This window comes from Otolemur garnettii, unplaced genomic scaffold, assembly GCF_000181295.1.
Source record: "Otolemur garnettii isolate 467f Iridium unplaced genomic scaffold, OtoGar3 scaffold00044, whole genome shotgun sequence".
Classification (NCBI taxonomy): Eukaryota; Metazoa; Chordata; class Mammalia; order Primates; family Galagidae; genus Otolemur; species Otolemur garnettii.
In genome coordinates, this window is record NW_003852439.1 from 3,870,252 (window position 1) to 3,892,553 (window position 22,302).

The 22,302-nt window shown below is 48.3% G+C and overlaps 1 protein-coding gene across 1 annotated transcript in view; it reads right to left on the minus strand.

Moving 5' to 3' along the window:
* The window catches only part of XYLT1 (xylosyltransferase 1), a gene marked incomplete at its 5' end in the record, with an annotated part of 316,786 nt that overhangs the window by 212,014 nt on the left and 82,470 nt on the right, over positions 1-22,302 (minus strand). Inside the window, one exon of the mRNA XM_012805673.2 lies at positions 12,270-12,311. Within this exon, the coding sequence (XP_012661127.1) occupies positions 12,270-12,311 (42 nt within the window). The remainder of the gene's footprint in view (positions 1-12,269; positions 12,312-22,302) is intronic.

Here is a 22,302-nt window from a genome sequence, read left to right on the forward strand (position 1 = left end):
TTTCCAGGTGGCAGGCGAGCCCACACCCTCCCGGGACAGTCCAAGCACATAAATCTGAAAGTCCATCCCCGAGCATTCAAGGGACCAAGGCCCCAGGACCATGCCTGGACTCAACCCCTCTTGCTTTAAGGCACCCAGTGTCTGCTGGGTGAAAGTGACTCGGCATGGGAGGGCCTGGGGCTTCCGTCCCCCAGGTGCCAGTGGGGTTAAGGGAGCTTCACCCTGCTGTGCCTCAGTTTGGCGTCTTTGTAAATGGGAAGAGGAATGAGAGCTTTCTCCAGTATCTCATCACACTCAAGTGTGAAATGCTTGGCACGTGCTAACTTGTTTATAACTCCAGCCCACATGAGATCACTTGAGAGCAAAACCTTAAAACCCAATGACATTTACAGGGAGGGGTCCAACCAGCAGGACTGTCCCCAAACATCACCAGCACTGTTTCATTACAATCCACAGCCGTTGATTTTTATACTGTCTCTGCATACCAGACTTGGTTAGGCTAGTGGTTTTCAGTCCCAAGGAGATTTTGCCCCCAACGGCCATGTTTGGAGACATTTCGGGCTGTCACACCAGGGAGAGGGGCGTGCCACTGGCATCTAGTGGGTAGAAACCAGGAATGCCCCTAAACAGTCTAAAATGAACAGGACAGCCCTACAACGAAATATGATCCTGTCCAAAATGTCAGCGGTGCCAAGGTGGATACCCAGGGGGAGTCAACCGCAGGGTGAATGGAGCTGGCCTGGGGAATGAAGACCCTGCCCTAGGAAGGCTGGCAGCAGACGGGCAGCACTGGTAAGACCCGGTCCACCCCATCCTGGGGCTCCTGAGATTGGTCCTGGCAGCCAGTGTATAGGGATGCTGTCTGGGGACTTTTCATCGCAGGCAGAGCCGCTGCCTAGCTGTGTACAGATACAGTTACAGCCAGAAGAGGGGCTTCTTCAGCCTATGAGCGAGACAGCGAGGTCAGGCCCAAGGGGGCAGCTGGCGACATGTTTCTTCTTTAAAGGAACTGTCCCCCTGCCTCTGCCACTCTGTGGACCTCTCGGCACCCATGTGGCGACAACACAGTTCACCTCCAAACCACATGCAGGCAAAATGCCCTAGTCTGCTCAGGGCACAACTGTCCATTCGCTGCCAGCATCATCCTGGTATGTCACCTCCTGCTTCTTGCTCTGCAGAGAGGAAACCAGGCACCTAAACAGAGGAGGAAGAACGTCCCAGAGAGAGTGCAAAGCAAATCCCCACAAAGAGGGGGCACTGACGCATCTGCCCTCTCCCCGGCCAGGGCTGCAGGAGGCAGACAGGGCAGGCAGCCTGGGGGACCTATGCTCCCTCCACACAGAGGAAAGGGGACAACGGGGGCCCGGCTGGTACTTTACACAGCCCCAGAGAGGCAGGCATGTCATGGCTCCTTTGATTAGTGGGGAAATTGAGGGTCAGGAGGCAGAATGTGAAGGAGTCAGGATTCGAGCCCTGGACGGTGAAAGTAACAGGAGACGTGAGATCACCACAGGTCAGGCGTTGCTCTGCTGCTCAACGTGCATTAACCTGTTTGGTCATCCCAAAAGCTCCCAGAGGAGCCACAGCTGTATGTCTCACAGTTTTAAAAGAAACCGAGGCACAAAGAGATGAGCTGGTGCACGGATGGTCTCTCGGCAAAGCAAGTGGGTCAAGAGCAGGTGGTCTGTGCAGAGCCTGCGACCTGCGTCCCCAGGGCCCTTCCTTGCCTCACCCAGGGGCTGCTTGGGGCAACCAGGTCAAGGCTGATCTTGCCCACCCTATGGGTGAGACCCTTGAGGGTCCAGAATCCAGTGGGTGGGAAACAGGGCAAAGACAATGCCCAGAGACCTTTTATGAACAAGTGACCCCATCCAGAGCCCCCATCGGGGCGGGGCAGTCCAGTGTGGTTTTACTTTGCGGTTTTCAAAAAGCTTCTAACCCCACTACCCTCCCCCCCCACCACCAAAATACCCCCAAAACCCAACAAAATAAAACTTCCTTGGGCCAAACAGAGCCCTCATGCAAGTCAGAGAAGGACTCTAGGCCTGTAATAAAATCTTGGGTCGAGGGCCATATAATGAGAAATTCAGCCCCTGCCCCATAACTGGTGCCCAATTATCACTGGGCCAGTGGTCACCAAGACAGGGCAGCTGACCGTAAGTCTCCTTGAGCCCCCTTAATAGCTGATGAAGGTTCCTTCTTCTAGTATTAAGCTGGCTGGGTTTCTCCTTCTTGGGACCAAATAAATGCATTTCTGTGCTGGGCCCCACCCACCTGGCACCCACACTGCAGCTCACTTGAGTTCTCCACCCAGTCTTCTTTCGTCCAGTGGAAAAATAAGAGCTCTAGTTCCCAGAAGAAAACGAGAAGGGGGTTATTATTAATAAGACACTCCTTTTCAGAAGGGCAATGGAAGCCGGCAGGGAAGTGGCTTTGAGTTTGGAGCCGGGGGTGGCCCCACCTCCTGTCCTGCCACCCCTGGGTCCAGAGGGACAGCAACCCATTGGCCTTCTCCATTGGTTCTCAGAGGCACAAAGGAGAGGCGGGGTAGGGTGCATTCCGAGAAACAGACTCAAACGCTAGGACAGTTCGCGTTTCCTGGAGGTGTGACAGAGAACAGGAAAAGGAGAGTTTGTGAAGAACACCGGACTTGGAGGCGGACACAATCCGTCTTCTCTGTCAGTCTATCTACTCTGGAACCACAGGAAGGAGCAGAAGGCCTGCCTCCCACTCCCCCACCATGCCTTTAACCACCTCCTGGCATGGCAGATAGAGGGCTGTGACTGAATCACAAGACTCACAACAAACGGCCCCCTGCCTGGGGCATCTTTTCTCATACATGTGGGCCCTCTGATACTTTATTTAGCATGGGGGTGTTCAGAATGTTTGTTTCTTGGCTCAGTTTGGGGGCAGGTTGCCACAAATACACTGACAGCTACGATCCCCTTTCCAGAACAATGCTCATACAATTAATTCAGTTTCAAGAGTTTTCACCATGCCTCGTCTCCATTCCAGGACGTCTCCACAGTCTGAAGACCTCCCTGCTTTACCAAATGTGAACGAAGATGACAGTGACTCACCCGGGAAGTCCCTTTGGCTGTGCTGAATCAACAATGGCCTGGTCACGGGCCCCCTAGAACAGAGAAGCTACTCACTTAAGGGATAACCAAGGTGACTTTATAAAGAAAGTTACTCTTCATAAGGAAAAGCAACAAGGAAGATGTTATGAAGCAGAAGGACTGCCCACAGCCCAGGGCTGTCAGCACCTGGGGGCTGAACGGGAGGAAGCAGTGTTTGCAGACCCTAGGGAGAGTAGCAATAGCCACCAGAGAGGGCAGCCCACAGCAGCCACGGTCCTGCTAGGGGGACACAGCCAGCCCACAGAAGCCCCCATCTCACCTGCTCCCACCCTTCACCTCCTGCCAGTATCTCCCCTTTGCTGAAACAAAGAGAAGTGCATGGTGGGGAATCCAGCAAGGTCAGCCTTTGGGGTCCAGAGGAGAAAGAACAAGGAGAATTGATCCAGGGGGCAGAGGGTGCTGGAGACATTCAATGTACTTCCTCTCACCAACTCCCAACCTGGAGACAGCCCACGGATGCATGAAGATGCCAGGTGGGGCTGTGGATCTTCTGCACTGAGCCTGCACCCCCCAGGCCTCTGGGCAGCAGATGACCCTGGTCTGCCATTAAGATGCTAAGTGACGAGGCAAGTGGTTCAGCCACTCTGGGCCCTGGTAAAGCATGTAAATCATAAAGGCAGATGGCAATGCCTCAGGTGTGGGAGTCAAGGCCACTGCTGCAGCCTGACCCAGGACCCCCTGCTGCCACTCAGGACTCTGTAGCCTCTCACCAGGTGCTGAGCTTCTCTGTGCCTCAGCACTGCCACCTGCAAAGAGGGGGGCAAGAGCACCTTCCCCCAGGGCCTATGTCTTGAGCAGTGAGATCATGCATATGAAGTGTTTGTAATGCCTCAGACATAGAAGACAGGCAGTCACCCCTCTAGCTCTTGAATTCCCCAGGATGGGGCCTTGTCTATGGATTTTTACATCCCACACACACCTGGGCCTCCCTCATGCTGCTGTTTCATGTGAGAAGGCTTTTCTTTCTTTCTTTTTTTTTTTTTTTTTTTGCAGGCCAGCACCCTACTCCTTTGAGCCACAGGCACCGCCCTAGAGAGGGTTTTTCTTGATTAAATCATCCTGGTACCTGCAAACCCAGTCTGAACATTCTAGCATTGGAACCTTCTCTTTTTAAGCTCCCCAGTTTGCAGAGCCCTGCCCCAGGTCCCCATGGTGAAGAGGGCCTAAGCTCTGAAGATCTGTATGCTAAAGGGATGCCTTCTCACTGAGCTTCCAGCCTGTAAGGCTGTGCAAACCAGGGACAGTGCTTCGTTGCTCAGCCAGCAACACCAGGGCTTCTGCCTCAGTGCTTGATGTGCATCGGGGTGGGGTTGCTCTGAGATAAGTTGCATCTGCTAGAAGGAAAATGTGAGTGTCGCCTCCCCTAGGTGACCCTGCTCTGCCTGCTGTCGGGGCTACTCATCCTAGAATTCACTCTGAACGGACAGGTGAATCCATGTCCTCTGGATTGCCAAGTGAGCCATCTATAGCAATATAGATGTAACTGATACCCATATCTAATCTATATTGATATTATTGCCACCTATATCGTATTGTGCCCTACATGTCTATCTTAACAACAAAGCAGGAAAGGAGATGGTGTTTCATTTGTGATCTGGCTCTGGTTCATGTTCTACCAACTTACTATCGATGTAACTTTTAAGACTTAGTCTCTCTGGCTTCAGTTGGCTCTTCTGTGAAACAGGATTAAGATTAGCACGTGTCTCATGGGGTTATATTTCCCCCAAGAAATGACAGCTAAACTGCCTGGTTCAAATCCTGCTCCATTTGCTACTACCTGTTGGGCAACCAACTTAACCTCTTTTTGCTTCCGTTTCTCATCTATAAATGGGGATGACGGTAATTCCTCCGATCTGGGACCGGTATAAAATGTGAACGAGTAAATTCATGTAAAGAATTTAACCTAGAAGAGCACTTGGCACGGAGTAAGTTAGCTGAAAATACTAAATTCATGAATATGTGTGTAATGTATAGTTCTCATCTCCAAATAAACATGCATAGATACATATATATGTGCATTTCATGTATGTCATCCTTAGTTACAAGAGCAATCATTTTAAGAATTCTGAGTTGAGGGCTAAACTTAAACCTTCACTGTCTTAGGCAAAGTCCACTCCCCCCAAGCACAGAAGAATGGTGATCTCAACACCATCTATTTTTTGCAATGGTCCATGTGGCTGTACTTTAGGGAACTTGCCGGCTATTTGTAGAAAGTTGCATCACATGCACCATTCACCCTGAGTCATACAACCAGAAAGGAGCCCGTGGCCAAGGGACCACAAATCCTCCCTGAGGACAGTTCCACTGCCCGAGTCCAGCCTCCCTGTCTGCTGAGCCAAGTCTCTGCCAGGCAGTGGTCTGGCCGGTGAATCAGAGCCAGAGGAAAAGATCACGGCAAGGGATTTTCCATCCCCGCCAACCCACAAACTAGTCTTATTTGCCCCAGAGAGATTTCGCTCCCACAAAGCAGCTGACGGGGGGCAGGCAGCCTGTCCTGCCATGCTGCTGTTTCTGTGGGAGACCGGGATGCCCAGTTCTCTGGCTTGGGGGATGTTTAAGCCAAGTTCTCACGAGCCGTCTCAATGCCAGTTTTAAAGACGTGCTGCTTCCGGCGTATCCTCCTGACTGCGAGCAGCCACAGCAGCGTCAGGCTGTGGACCCTGCACTGAGTCCCCTGGGAATCCTCCAGGGCACTGGCCACCCCACTTCCCACGCAGGTCTAATGTAGCAAACCAAATTCATCCCGTGTACCAAGGACGAAGCCTTCATGTTTCCTATGCAAATGCACACTTCACATTCCGGGAAAACAGTAAGACATAAAAGGGATGGAATTAGGAATGTCCTGGGCCCTGCCGGCCAGCTCATGGATACAAGGAAAAAGGAAAAGGAGCCCCTACCCTGGGGTGATGTGGAAAGATTTCCAGTTCCGGGTCCCACACTGTCTCAAAGCCCACAAGGTATTATGGGACGACGTCTGGATTCCAACCATGTGGGAGCAAAACACTCTAAACCAGCAATTCTCAGATTATCTGGGGGAAGGGCCTGGGGTGTTTAAAAAAAAAAAAAAAGAGGCTGATGGGAAAGACGAAGATGCGTTGAGAAGCAATCTGGTCTCACTCTCCCCTCGGTAGGTGCTGGGCACCATAAGAATTAATGGGATGGAGACTCAGGGAAGAGCCATTCAGAAGCTCCCTGATTACTCCAAAAACTGCTCTCTGCAAAGGAAAAGGTTAATCGAAGCCCAGAGCTGGAAGAGAGGAGAGGAGACAGCAATAGCTTTAATCCTCGGATGGGGGAAGAGCTTCAAGAGAAAAAAGTTTGCACAAAGGAGGCTGTGGTCTGCCTCAGAAAGAGGAACCAGGCCTAAAAATCAAGATATTCTACAAGATCTGCTCCATCAGACCAGACGCCTTGGTCAACCCCTCTCCAAACTCTGGCCAAGTAAGTGGATTTTTAATTTTAACTCTGCATATTCTTTGCACTATTGAGCCACAAATCTCTCAGGAAACCATCTCTTCTGAAGAGTTTATTTTCTCCATAATGATCCAACAGGATCAGCTTTTTATGTATCCCGTGGACAGGTTCATGTGTATCGCGGGGCACCCTGTGCAGAGTCGGTCCCTGCAGGCCTGGACACACTGGGGGATGGATGTATCGTGACCAGAGCCCACAAACTGGGTAAAGTCTGACCTCACCCAGAACAGAAGAAAATACCAAGAAAGTCACAACCACATGGCTGAAGTACCTTTATAAAACAGCTGTCCTCAGAACAAAGAGGGTTGTACTGGGGTGTCGCAACCTTGGCACCACTGACATTTGAGGCAGGATAATTCTTTCTCAGAGAGCAGGCAGCTCTCCTCTGCATTACAGGGTGATTAGCAGCACCTCTACCCACTAGATGCCAGTGCCACACTATACCCCAAAGTTATGACTATCAAAAATGTCTCCGATCATTGCCAAACATCCCCTCATAGGCAAAATCGCCCAGGTTGAGAACCGCTGGTTTATACCGAAGCGTAAGTTCAGCTAAACGTCAGTCAGTTAATTAACTACACTTGATCTTAGCCAAAAGGCCGAGAAGCAAGAGTCAGTTAATTAACGACAGCATTAGCCAGGATGTCTGACTGTCTCCAAGTCAGCACCACACTGCTGAGATCTCAAGTTCCCCTGGCCTGTTAAAATGCTCACCTTGGACGTTCGTTTGACTGGGTGGCCCTGAATTTTTCTTCTCTCCTACCTCCTCAGCCCTTTTCTTTCTCCCTGGCCTGATAAGGTAGCTCCTTATTCATTCTGACATTATAATGCCACGAGGGTGGTGATGGAGCTTGAAGGAACTAACACTCTAATTGAGTCTAAGAAAAACTGGCATTATTTTCACAGGAACCAGACATGATATGCAAAATTTTGCGGTCTTCTAGCAAGGTTAATTCTTTCTTAACTGCAAGTTCTCAGCTCAGATCTCCCCTCCCAAGTGCCAACCTCACCACTCCAGCTCGGATCCCACATCCTGAGATACGTTGTTTAACAGCCTTCCTGGCTCTGCCCAGTCACTGTCTCGGACAAACACGCCCCTTTTATTTCCCTTCACTTATCACCGCCTGACATTATGGATGCCTTTATCTGCATATTTTCCGTCTTACTCCCCTTCACAGGCAAAGAACCTTCTGTCTGGCTCGCTGCTCTAGCCTTAGAATTTAGTGTAAGGTCGTACCCTTACATGGCCCAACAGTTATTTACTGAATAAGCAAATCGATGACTAGATATTCATAGATATAATTTCTAAAGTAGTAATTTCCTTTTATAGCCATAACTCATTTTCTACATGACTCTGTTCACTGTCTCACGGCCCCAGCATCAGCTTTACCTAACGTGAATGTCACTCCCTCTTCTATAGCCTCAGCTAGTTGATCAGAGAAATTCAAGTATCTAGTTGGTTTTGAGAACTGAGAAACTGGGAGTTTGCCTCTGGATGTCCTTGATCTTCAGGTCCTCAGAGGGGTCTCAGAGGAAATGAAGCCTTGCTCTGTTCCACCTAGAGCTGACTTGGTGAACGCCCAGATTGACAAATCTTCACTCTACAAAAGTGCTCCTGGATTACAACTCCCAAGGTCTCTGGGTGTTTGAATAGAGGCCAGTAACTAATTGACAGAGAGGCTGTTGTGGAGTGGAGGGTGGGGTGGGGAGAGACATGCTAAAATTAAATGACAAGAGATCCTGCCAACCGGAGTGGATTCAGGAATGATAAACCATCTTGGGGATCGACCAAAAAAAGAGAATCAAATAATAAGCACTCAAATTTATCAAAACACTATTGATGTGCTGGGACATGTCTTGTTTTTGTTATTTTAAAATTAATTTTCTATCAGGTTCATTGCATAAACCATTTTACCAGCAAGCCTTCTGGCAACCTATCTGTCAAAAAATTACTCACTGTGCAAAGAATTCTATCTATCTATCCATCCATCCATCCATCCATCAATCACCTGGCCACCCATCATGCATCTACCTATGTATCTAAGAACATCTGTGGACACCTGTGTAAACCATTCTTCATCTGTCCATCTGTCTGCCTGTCTTTCCAGCTATCTATTTATGGCCCTTGGTTTGCATATATCAAGCCCAAAGCTCCAGTTTTGCCTGAGCATTAGCCAACCTTTCTATTAGTCAAAGCAACATTATTTTCTGGCAAAGTAGGAGAACAGTTGAGCTGACAGACTCTGATGTCATACAACCCGGAGTCTAACACTCACCAGTGCTATGCGCTTCCTGTGTAACACTGGACAAGTTACTTAGCCTCTCTGACCCTTATCTTCGTCATCTGATACCTGGGTCTCATAAGAACACCGCTGTGAGACGGCATTTGAGGATTCCATGGAAGAACCCAGTTCTTGACAAATGGTAAATGTTACGAGAGTGATCGTGACAATGCCACCAAGCCACTAACCAGATCCTAACTTCAAACTCCTTTCAGATCTTTCGTTTTTTCCTCCAAATTTCCATTTCTAGATCACCTGGTTCCCGGGTAACCACTATCTGAAAACCAGGGATGAGTTCACCACTGCAAGTGAGGGCTTCCTCGGTACATCCCCGGGGACAGCCCACTGAGGGGAAAGCTGACACCAGGGATTTAAACCTTACTCGGCTTCCTCATTCTATTAATCTGGCTGTTAAGCAGAGAGGCCTGCTGATGCCAACAGATGCAGAGCTCTGCTGTGCTAACGGCAAAAGCATTAGGGAAGGCCTCAGCAGCCAATCAGTCCATCTCCCCCAACTCAGAACAGCTGCACAGGGGCAGACTAAGCAAGCCATGGGTGAGGACGGCTGCAATTCATTCTAGAGACAGGGGGAAGGGTGCGTGAAGGAAAGGGCCCCTGGATGGCCCAACATTCCTGTGCAGGCGGGGCCCAGGCAAGCCCAGTTGCTATGCACAGTGCAAGGAGATGGCTGGCAGTGACACCCTGCAGGCTGGAGGACGGAGCAGGTCATGAGGAGGAAGGAGCACTGACCTAGGGCTTCGAACACATCTGCCACCTTGGTTCTTCCAAGTTTGGCCACGTCTGCCATCTCGCTCGTGGCATATGAGTAACATTTGGGGCACTGCTTTCCTTTCTGCCAGAAAACCCTTCCCTGCCCCTCTGGTCTGCCTTGCCTGCAGGCAGCTGAATAGGATCCCACTGTTCACCCCATGAGGGGCTGAGGCCAAGCACAAAGTCCAATCTGGCCATAGGCTTGTGCCAACAGTCACAAAAAAGCATTTGCACTTTGGTTGGGTTCCAACGTCTCTTTAGCACAGGAAATCAGAACTCGGGGAAAGACAACAATATCCTACGGCTCCCCAAAGAATGAGAACCAGATGAGACTGATGGAGCATTGTTTGCAGACAAATTGAGTCATTCCCCCAGTGGCATGGCACACATGCAGAAAGTCCGCCTCATGCCACTGCTGGCTGGAGACTGAGGCTCGGGACTGTGGGGCAAATGGGTGTGACCTGAACAGTGGTAGGGGGAAGCTGTTGCCCTCACACGCTGGCCAGAGCCATTGGCATATGACTGCTATTTCCCAGGGAGCTTTTGAAGGGCTGATTGGGGGGTGTCCTGAGTAAGGGATATAGGACAGTCAAGGACAGAACTATCCAGGGTACAGCTGCTCCACCCCCAAGAGACGAAATTTGGCTTCTGGAGTTCTGGACACGGACTATCTGCTCATGGGTTTTCTTAAGGCTAGTAATTTTTCCTTCTGGGGAAGGATGGGTAAGAACAGAAGGGCCATCATTTTAAAACACAACCTGGAAGTTTTCTCATCATCTGTCAGGCTAGTGGAGACATATTTCCCAAAGTGTGATACACACACCTCAGAGTACAGTTATTATATACATGATTTAGAGGGTACCCAAAGGAAAGTTTAATTTTATCTTCATAGTGGAATACTGATTTTAATGGTGCAGAACAATAGAACTCATATGTCAAACCTGTGATTTCACCAATATTATTGCTTCAAACAGCCTTTCTCAACCCCAACCCATGAGCACTTGGGGCTAGATAATCCTTTCCAGTGGGGAGCTGGCCCCCATGGCATTGTAGAACATTTAACAGCATTCCTGCTCTCAACTCTCTAGATGTCAAGAGCAAACACTCCCCCGCCCCCCGGCCCCAAATAGGTGAGCTAACCAAAAAACATCTTCAGATGTTGCCAAATACCCCCTAGGAGTGAAAATCACTCCCTGGTTGAGAACCATGGATCAGAATCATCTACTTCTGAAAGTAAAGTGAATTAAGTGAAGGCAAAATGTATTTTTAGGTGACTTATGTGAGCAGGTGAAATTCACACATGGCAAATATGGCCAAGGTCGCCTGGGAATGACAAGTACAGGCAAAACCAGAGCAAAGTGTGGCCCAATCAGCAGAGGAAACTGGATCCCTTCAGCCACACCCTCTTATATTCCTTTCGGCCAGCCCAGTTACCTGGTGATCCCTGGAAGCCCGTATTGCTGTGTGTGGGGGCCAGGACAGGGAGGCACAAAGATATTCAGGCACCCACTTTCCCTATTATCTCCAGCCTTCTTGATCAAGAAAGGAAAAGCAGGGTAGGTCTGTTACTGTCCTCATTCCCCTTGGGAAGATGCAGGCAGGGACTGCAGGAGAGGACCAGCACCTGAGGAAAGTGAAAGGTGAGGGGAGCAGGTGCCTTGGTCAACACACTCCAGAAGCCCCTGAAGGCCCAGAGCTCGCATGCCTTGATTAAATGTTCACACGGATTTGACTATGTCTGACACCTAGAAACTCTCTGCTGTGGGATCTGAATGGGGCCTAGGCTGTCTTTCGTCTTTCTTTACTGTGTGGCCAACGCAGAGAGCTAAAGTAATGGTCAATCCAAAGACACATCCCCTGCAGATCCAGGGGGAAAGGGGACACTCACAAGCACTTAGTATCTACTGCTGATTTTACAGACCTCATCTCCTGTCATTCTCTACCCCAACCCTGCAAGGTGGGCCCTATCACTCTGCTGATATCTCAGGGGGAAAAATTCTGGCTTAGAGAAGTGTCCTCATCAATGTCACCGGGCTATAAGACATAGAGCTGAAATGCTGTGTGTCTGTTGGACTCCAAGGCCCACATTTATAGCTCCCATGCTGCCCCATGTCCCAGGAAAGCAGAAAGTGAACAAACAGTAAGGTCCACTGGTCATCCTTCTCCCTATACGGAAATGCCACTGTGGTAGCTGGGTGCCACTGCCCCAACCGCCAAGCAGAAAAAGTCACCCAAGTCCAAAGAACGGAAACAGCAACATCTTTCCACTCGGTGGCTCCCCTCCGTCTCCCGTCCCCCTTGCATTCACCTCCTCATGACTGCTGGGCAGGAGCAAAGGACAGAAGAAAACTCAAAAGATGCCACAGGTGCATTTAGACAGCTGAGTGCAAATGCGCACGCACGTATGGGGTCACACACGTGTACATAAACACTTTTATGCACGCACACCTCCAAATGGGGCAGGAGGGCAGCCATAGGTGACTGTCCAGGCCTTCTGACCCGTGGAGCCAAGAGGATGCACGAATAGCCCCTCAAGAGAGAGCTGGTCCAGGAACATGAAGGCAGGGAGAAACATGTGACAGAATCTTGCCCCGGTACTCACCTGGGCCTCCAGGGTGATCAGTGGACTCGGGGGGTGTGGATCCTATGTGGAGAGAAGAAAAAACACACATGAGGAGTGGGGGAAAGTTAACTTGCTACCCTGGCTTGACCTCCTCAGTAGGCAAGCAACCCTTGGGGAGGACAACCCCTGCGCGCCCATTCTACAGAACAGCTTGGCCCCATCTGCACCCCCCAGCACATCCTCCCACACCCGAGGGAGGAAGGAGGCTTGAGTTTTTCATTAAGGGGACGCCCGCCTGGAAATCATGCAAAACAATGAAGTGCAAAGAATAAAAGAAACAAAGCGCCCTCGCCAAGGATCTCCACGTGTGTCCAAATCCTCTATAGGAAGGAGAAGTCGGGTCCCTAAGAGGATTAGAAAGAAACCTGAAAGAATATAAAGGCCTGATTAGGGGCAAGGCCATCAGTTTGTGTCTGATCTCGGAAAGAATGAGGGAAGGAATGAGACAGGAGCTTAATTCCTGGTATGAGGGGCACATTCCAATGGGCTGGGGAAGATCCTTTCTAGGCTAGAGGAGGCCAGAGAAACGTCCTATTCATTCACTCTCTACAAAAGCCAATTGACTGGGAATGCTTGGTGCTACTGTCTCGGCTCATTAAGCATGAACTCTTCGCGTTGGAGTAGAGACAGGGTGGGTAGAGAAGGAGGAAGGGGCTGATGGGAGGAGGCGGTGGTGTTCAGTGAGTGGTTTCCAAAGAAAACAGGAAACCCAGCACAGAAAGGCTATTTTCGTCTACATCGCGTCTGCTGTGAACTTAACCATCTTGGATTCCCAATTCTGGGGAAAACAAGCTTCAGTTGCCACTTACAGAGAATGGGCATGATTTTAGCCGCCCTGCAGTACAACCGCACTTTGAAGCTTTGTTTAATTTTAGCAGATTTTCCAACACAGGCTTCTAGGAAGCAATGCAAATTAGCACCAGCCCACTGGTCTAAACTGAAAGGAAGTGTAGGGAGATGGGAAAATTCTAAACCCCTACGCTAGGTGAGCTGCCACTCACTTTCTCAATCATCGTTTTATGATATCTTTATAATGATGCCTAATTCTGCAGAGAAGAAGAGGCACAATCTCAGAAATAGGCAGAGCTCTGGTCAATTCTGCCCTTTCTTTGAAGACGAGGCATTCATCGTCCCCCAAGTCCAGTTTGGAGTCCAATTCCCAGCGCTCCTCCATCGGGATAGTTCAAAGGAAGGTGCCAAGAGAACATCTCACTCTTATTTTCACATTCCCCCAGGCAATGAATATCGCTCATGCCCCAGAAAAATACTGAGGGAAATATTTTCTCTCCCTCTTCCCACAGTGCAGCCTTGGTCCATAAAGAGCTCAAAGAAGTTGTGAAAGAAATATTTCAGGTCTCTCTGCTCAATCTCTCACTAGCCCCTTCCCAAGGGTGAAGAAATGGCAGGGATGACTGGTGAGAACCCAGCATGCATCAAGCCACTTTCTCTGAGCTGACAGGCTGCTGTACAGTTGCAATACAAGAAGAGTCAGCCCTATAGTTCCTGGCGTGTGGCTGGAGGTGTGCATCAGACCTGGTACACGCTGCTGAACGAGTGAGAGTGTGCAGTGTCCGTTGTTCAGGTCAGCACGGTCTGTGTCTGTCTGTCTCTCTGATGATGACAAGGATTGGATGAGGTGGCTCACTGCTGTAATCCTAGCACCCTGGAAGGCTGAGGCAAGAGGATTAGGAGTTCAAGACCATCCTGAGCAAGAGCGAGACCTTGTCTCTACCAAAAATAGAAACATTAGCTGAGCCTGGTGTGCACCTGTAGTCCCAGCTACTCGGGAAGCTGAAGCAAGAGGATCACTTAAGCCCAGGAGTTTGAGGTTGCAGTGAGCTATGATGATGCCGCTGCCCTCTAGCCTGGGTGACAGAGCAAGACTCCATCTCAAACAAACAAACAACAAGAACAAACCCGGAAGATAAGAAGCTGCATCTTAGCCTCAACATTTGCCTAAGTCTTAAAGCCAAGTTCTAGCAGAGCACCGCGCTGGGCTGTTGAGTGCATGCCCAGATTAATTAAGCTGTACTTCACAGCCCATTTGGCTACTGTCTGGGACTTATGCTTCATTGCTCAGAGTCTCGAGAGGGTGAAGAGGGGAGAATGCCATCCTGAGCCCCTAAAAACGACTTCACTGGAAAAGATCTTCCTTGGGAAGCCACAGGAAATCCCCACCAACTGTATCAATAAAACCAAGAGCCAGATCCCTCGATGCAGTGAAGCTCCAACCCTTTATGTGGTGTTCCAAGATCAGAGAACACCCCCCTCCCCCGTGCATGGTCAGGGGTTCAAGATTTATTAAAAAGCTTCATGGAAAATAAAAGCACAAAAGCTATCTATATAGCATCTTAATTAACTAGCCAGAAAGAAGATAAAGTATTCACATCCTGAACACTTAGGGTTCACTTGGCAACAAAATTTTGTTCTCCCTCCCCTGCACACATTGGAAATGGAAGACTTTCCCTAAAGAGGCTCAGTCCAGAGGATTCAAGGTGTGACTGTGTATCTGTGAGGTCTCACTTTCAGCAACATCCGCCTTAATTGGAAAGGCTAACGAAGTGGAACCGGGTCAATGATGCTGTCTGCCTAATCCATCCTGTCTGTCTAAATTGCGACTCTTTGGTGTACAGTAGAGTAAATTCCTGTCCATCAGAGGAAAGCTCCTAGAGACCAAAGGGGGATTTGCAACATGCTCACATACCGTGCAATGCTTGTAGAATCTTAATGCCCGTACCAGGAACCACCAGATTGCCTACAGCAAGGAAAGCCCGTTCATATCGCCTATTGCAATGACTAACTTGGGGAAGTCAAATGAGGAAGTAGGTGGACTGAACTGGTGGCCTCAGTTCTTCTCAGCTCCCCCTAATTGTGTGATCTTGCAGCTCTGTGCACTTTGCTACTCCGGCTGTCAAAGCCCAGGCTAGGGGATTTGACTTGCTCAGTCTAATGGGGGGTCAGAAGATGTGACGGAAAGAGAAACTCGAAACAGGCCTGGGTGATTGAACATGACCTCTTACACTTCTGCCATCTCCACAAGAACATGCATGTCCCTGGTGGCCTGCTAGTCCATAAAAGGACAGCAGACACATAAAACAGACTCAGCCCCAACCTGCAGCCTGAAGCCAAGCCCAGCCTAGATCAGCCAACTCCCTGCCAACCTCCAGCATAGAGAAAACATATGCTTGTTGTTTCAAGCTGTTGAGTTCTGGAGTCATTTGATATATTTGCTTTATTACAGCAATAACCAGTATACATTCTAAACAGTGACCTTGAAAGACCAGAAAGTGTCACAAAAACACACAGTCTTAGAAAACACACAAACAATACATACTCTCTTTCCCTAAGTTTGCAAATACATTCCAGGAACCTGAAATAACTGCAACCAAAATCTATCAATCACAAAGGGCTTGCTATGTGTCAGGCCCTGTGCTAGTGCACTATTACATCAAGCAAGAAAATACTTGACCATCATCAAGATCTTGCACTACCCCTGAGTTAGTCTGCAGCCCCCGCCAAAGGCCCCAGCCCTTTTGAATTTATTATTTAGATGCCATCACAACATTAAAGGAAATGATCAGTCTGAATCCTTTTACCCTGAAATACGGACAGTTTCCCTTGCTCTGGTTCATTGTCAGCGTTATCCTATGAGCATATTACTTGACCAAGATTTAGAACAGTACTAATAACAGACATTTGTTAAGTTTTTAGTATGTTCCCGGCACTGGGCTTAACTTCTATATTATCTTACTTACCCCTGTAATAATAACCCTGAGAGGTAAATGCTCTCTTAAGTGTATATTACCATTATAGGGATGGAAAAACTGATCCCCACAGAGATCGAGTAACATGTCCAAGGTCACCCAGATGGTATTAAAAGCCCGGATTCCCTCCAGCACCTTAAACTTGAGAAACATACATTCCACAGATGTTAGGAGCCCTGATGGAGGACACAGTGTCCCACCTTAGATGAAGTAATGCTGCAATTTGGATAATGTCTACCAAAGAGAACAGTACCCCCTTAATAAACACTGTAATCCTTTCTCAGCATCTGCCTTTTTTTGTTTTTTTTTAAAAAGGTAGTGGACATGCTTGATAGAAATTAGCACATGTGTCATGACTAATAACAAAACGCACTCACTTGGCCATAGCAGGGAACTGTGTAGAGTTAGCTAAATCCATCCACACGCGTTTACTAAGATCCGAGTCAGGAGCTAGCACTGTGGCTGGAGGGCACCAGGAGGGAAACAGAAATGAGTTTGAAGAGACTCTGTGTACACTGCTATTCCCAAAGCTAACTATTTAAATAAGAGGCAGAAGCCTGATTACAGGTCTTAGAGAAATGAAACTTGTCTTGCACCTCACAAGTCTTGCTTGTAAGTCCAGGAAGCCAGGCTCAAGGCCAAAGGCCTAATTTTAACAAGCAATTAAGCTTCAATAAAGAAAGCAGAGAGAGGAGGAGGAGGAATTTGTTCATTATCATTCCATGCACGTGTCAAACACGTCTGGAAGCCCTGAGCTGAGCCTCCGCCACTGGAAGGGGCATTCTCGTCCATGTGTGGAGGATTTTTTGTGAGAGAGTCCCTGCACTGGTGGAGAGATCATTCTGTGACTCGTATCTTCAGAGCCAGATTTCTCCATGAGGCCCATCAAATCAACCAGATAGACAGTGGGCCCCCATAAGACACCCTCTGCCGCAGACATTCACAGGGAACACTGGTGAGGCTGGCTTGGCACTCTCTCCCTGGGAGCCTCTGATGGGCCAGAACTTCCACCATCGATCACTCTCAGTCACCATCAAATCCCTATACACTTTAGGAAATACAAGGTGTTTCATGGGATCACAGACCAAAAGCAACAAGAACTCAACATCCCGGAGTGGGAGATCCCACTCAGAGATCCCGGAGTGGAAGCTACGTTTGGACGCCAGGCCAGAGACCTCCATGGACACTGTCACTTGTACTATGAGTCAGGTGCGGGGCAAAGAAGGTTCATTTAGTGGAAGAGTGCAGGTCTGGGGTCAGCCCTGTGTTTAAACCACACATAACAACAGCATTAGTTTGCTGGGGCTGCCATAACAACACACATACTTGGGGGTTTAAGCAACAGAAGTGTATTTTTCCGCAGTTCTAAAGGCTAGGAGTCCAAGGTCTAGATGTCTGTGGGTCTGGTTTTTTCTGAGGCCCCTCTCCTCGGCGTGCAGAGATGGCCACCTTCTCGTCCTGTCCTCACACAGTCTTTGCTCTGTGCATGTATACTCGTGACTGTGTGTGTCCAAATTTCCTCTTCTTACAAGAAAACCAATCAGATTAGATTAGAGCCCACCCGAAAGGACTCATTCTAACTTAATCATCTATTTACAGACCCTATCTCCAAATAGTTACATTCCAAGGTGGGGGTGGGGTAGGGTTTCACGTAAGGATTTAGGATGGGGAAACTGTTCAGTCCATAACAACCCCTTGGTACCACCTGTGACCTCAGGCAAACTCCTTAGCTTCTGTGAGCTTTATTTTTCTAATTGATGCGATGTAAATAGGTAGGACTGTGTTCTTCAATAGTGCTACTAAAAGATAGTAGAGGATAGAATTTAATGTCTGGGACCCTTTTAATACTTACACTAGGCTTACCAGGTATAAGCCCAGATAGTCCCAGGCAAATCCAGAGGTAAGGTCTCCTTGTTTTGAAAATGAAATACCAACATCATCTCGGGTTGTCACGAACATTAAATAATAGATATTTAAATTGTCTAGTACCTGGTTCCAAGGTCAAAATCATCTTCCCTTTGTTTTCTTCTTCCAGGTTTATGAAGGCTAAGAAATCTCTCTCTATACTCAACCCTACCAAGTCACCATTTTTCTGAAATATAAGTTATTCTAGATACCAGCTAACCCCATCTCATATGACAGCAGCGAGTAAATTTCAGTAATTTGTTCAGAACGCTCCCTTTCTGCCAGGAGTCTGAAATGCCTGCAACCCTGCCAAGGGAGGCATCATGCTTCCCATTTCATAGATCAGATAACTGATGCTCATGGAGGGTAATTTGCTCAAAAACACAGGGCTAATCAGGGAGAGAGCTTGGACCAGTAGGCATGTTTAAGTTGCCAGAAACTAGTCCTTTAACTAAATATCCGGGTGTTTCTCCAAGTATGAACTTACTGAAGCAAGATCTCTGGGCAAGGCTCCAAAGAATTTGTGTTTTTATTAAAAGAAACCCTTGGGGGATGCTTATGTACACGGGAACCTACGCTACCCCAGGGGTATTCCAAAACTGAAAGTATCCAAAGTGACAAAGAATAGAACTGCTACCTGTGACGTGCAGCCAGCCACCAAGTCTCTGAAACGTAAGTGGAATTCTTCTGAGGACTGGTCTTCGTGCTCTGCGCCCCCAAGAAATCTCCACGATAGGTGCGAGGTGCTCCTTTCTCTGTGCTAATACGGCCAAGTATCCGTCCTGCCCTAGAAACGGAGCTACCACGCTCCCCTCCCCAACACTTCCTCCCCCAGGAAGTGGGACTCCTTCTCAACTTCTTCTCAAGGTCTGGAGGCAGCCATCAAGGTGTCACATAATAGGGCTTTCTCTTTAGATGTCCCCATGGGCTCTCACAGCGAGCTTCTCTCTCTTGCACCAGTGGCTTCTGAGATGCAGCCAGAGCACGTGCACGGCAGGCATCACTGGGCGATGAGGGAGGGATGCCAAGGGCATAGAAGGCTCCTTGTTCTCTAAGAAAGGCTGCATGTGAAATGTGGACGCAGGCCAGGATCACACAGCAGTCACCTTGTTAGAAAATGCTAACTCACCTTCAAACAGCACTGGGGGCGGGGAGAGAAACCCCCCCAGAGAGGGGGAAGGGATTCTCCATGCTCTAGAGAGAGGCTGGCAGATGTTGGTGGATTCCTCCTCCCCCATTTCTATATCTCTATCTCTATTTCTCTCTCTCATATTAAAAGTTTATAAAAATTATAGGTCTCCTTCCTATCCTGTATTCTTTCCATGTTTTTTAACCCAGACCTACAAAATAAACAACAGAGCCTGGAAATGAAGCATTTGAGCAGGTAGTTAATCACCCACAGCCTTGGGAGAGCTAATGAAGCACAGACTCAGGGAAACTCAGGAGTGCGTGCGTAGGAGTGCGTGCGTATCTCTGAAAACAGTCACCAAACTCTAAATGTTGTACGTGGCTCTTTGTTCTGTGTTCACCCCAAGAGGCCTTGTGATTCCTTAAATAGTACACAGAATTACAATTCTTGGAACTACAAGGTTTTGAAAAAACCTATCTGAAAGATCAGAGGCTTGAGCTACGAAGTGGTAAGATAGGGATGGTCAACTGGTGGCCCGGAGATGTTTCACACTGGAGTTTTTGTGGGGAAGGAGGGAGGGAAGCCCTGATAAAATATTGATAATTTTTTTTATTTTTTTTAATTAAATGATAACTATGTACATTAATGCAATTCTAGGGTACAGTGTGGTGTTTTCATATACAATTTGAAATATTTTCATCAAACTGGTTAACATAGTCTGCATGTCATTTTCTTAGTTATTGTGTTAAGACAATCATATTCTACTCTTAGAAAGATTCACTTGTACCCTTGTAAGATATACCATAGAAGTGATCCCTCCAATCCCCCTCCCTCCACCCACCCCCCCCCCCCTCCTCCCCACCCCCTCCCCATATACTTAGGCTGTTATTAGGTTACAGATTTCATATGGAAGCTATAAATTAATTTCATAATAGGGCTGTGTACATTAGATACTTTTTCTTCCATTCCTGTGATACTTAAAATATTGATAATTGATAAAATATTGATAAAATATTTGAAGTCACTATCAATGTTTTAAAACTAGGATAGTTCACATGCAAATTCAGATTTCTTATTTCTTCTTTAAAAAACAGAAAATGTAGCCATGTTGTATGTGTTCTACTGTAAGAAAAGAAAGCTCAGGACTAGACTGAGCAGCTGCGGCTGTGCCCTGGCTGTGCTGCAAGCTACTGACTCTGTCACCCCTATATTAATGCCACTTGCCTAAGGTCACACAGCAGGTCAATACTGACAGTAATCAAAATACTATTAACACTCTTCTCATACTGAATGCAAGGCATCACCGTAAGTCGCTTCTAAGTAGTATCTCATTTAAACCTTGTGCCAACTCTAGTGGGTGACATCAACAGTCTCATCTTACAGATGGTTAAAGTGAAGTTCAGAGGAAAATGAATTTGCTCCAAGTCACTCACTAGCAAGTGATGAATCCAGAATTTAGTCCAGGGCAGCCTAGCTGGAGAGGCTGTACTTCTTTCTTGACCACTAAGCCACACTGCTTTGCCATGGAACAAACTCGTCCAGAATTGGAATCACTAAACCACAGTTTGTGGTCCTATAAGCAGGTGGCACTGGGAAGCCATGTGGAACAAGGAATTGGGTCAGATATGCCTAACACCCAATCTTCCCATTTCCTTGCTGTAGACCTTCGTATAAACTTGATACGGTTTATTGATGACAATGGCAGTAATAAGAACCACGTCACAATTACTGCGAAGACTGACTGAGATGTTACACCACAGCACGCCTCAGTCCTGGCACAGAGTGGATGAGCCACAAATGTCAGTGCCCCTCTGAGGACAACTGCCATCGCCTTACAATGATGCTCTGATTTTCACAGCTCAGGCAATAAATAAGACCCGCAGTGAGTCAAGAAAGGGCTGGGCAATGCCGCCTCCACCCGACACAGCCCTGAGAAGGTGTGTGCTGGGTGGAGCCCTTCTGAAGGAGGCCACTGGGCTCTGTTTGGACCCATGTCTTCCTGGAGCTGGGAACGCCAGCCACATCTCTAGCTCAGCCCAATAATTAGCTTTGCCCCGGCACGGGCCACAGCACCTATCAATTTTGCACCCACTTGCTGCGGTCACCCAGATGGCAGGAGGCCCAGCTGGAACCAGTATTGCCAGTGTCCTGCAGACACTGTGCGGAGCTCCAAACACACTGTCTAGCTTCTAGACGGCTGAGTGAGCTCTTTGTTCCATAAGGAAATAGGTAGGGTTTGAGCTCTAGAATCCAAGGTTGCAAGTGCAAGCAAGGGACTCAGGGATGTAAAGCAGGTGTGTGGCTACTTCCCTAGAAGGCGCCCAAGGTGGGTATTATTAAACCATCACCTGGTCTCAAATTCTCAGCATGGACCTATGACCAGATGTTACCAATAGATTCTAATTTCCCTATGAGACAAAACCTATTTCCATCCCTAACCTGAATCAAACCCATCATTTTCTGGTGAGGCAAACAAGATCCAGGAAGGGAACCATGTTTCGTAAGGGCCACACGCAGTTTGTGTCAAAAGTTGGTCTGGAATCCAAGTTTCTTGACACCAAGTCCTGAGTTCATCCTATTTTGCCAAAACAAATTTCTGTTCACATTCCTCCCTCCCACCCCTCTTGTCTTCATTTCCTCCTCTTTAGCTTTTTCACAAGAGCCCCTGACCGGGACATCTTTTGTTCAAAAGATACCGTATCCCAGCTCTGGGAAAGCTGTGATTCAGCAGTGCTTCAGGCCTGGAATGTTTCCAAGAGGCCACACACAGAACTGTAGGCTCAACCATGGGGGAAATACCCAGTCCCAGGAGGTGGGGAGTGGAGAGCTTTGCAGCTCCAGGCCATGCCTCTGGGCAGGGGGCAGCCTTCCTAGGCTGGAAGAGAGATGCTGAGAGTACCTGTTTGGCAGGTGAGCCCACAGGGGACAGATAGGCTTCCTCCACTTAGGAGTCTTTAGGACAGGCATCCTCAAACTATGGCCTGTGGGCCACATGCAGCCCGCCAAGGACATTTATCCAGCCCACCGGTTGTTTTTGCTGCTGCTGCCTGTCCTGCTTAGCAGCCAAGTCATCCTGGGGCCGCAGTCCAGCCCTCCAACGGTCTGAGGGACAGTGAACTGGTCCCCTGTTTAAAAAGTTTGAAGACTCCTGCTTTAGGATGAAAGAGGCTTCCTACACTTAGAGTCAGGATGAAAGTAGGAAAGTTCCAGCAGG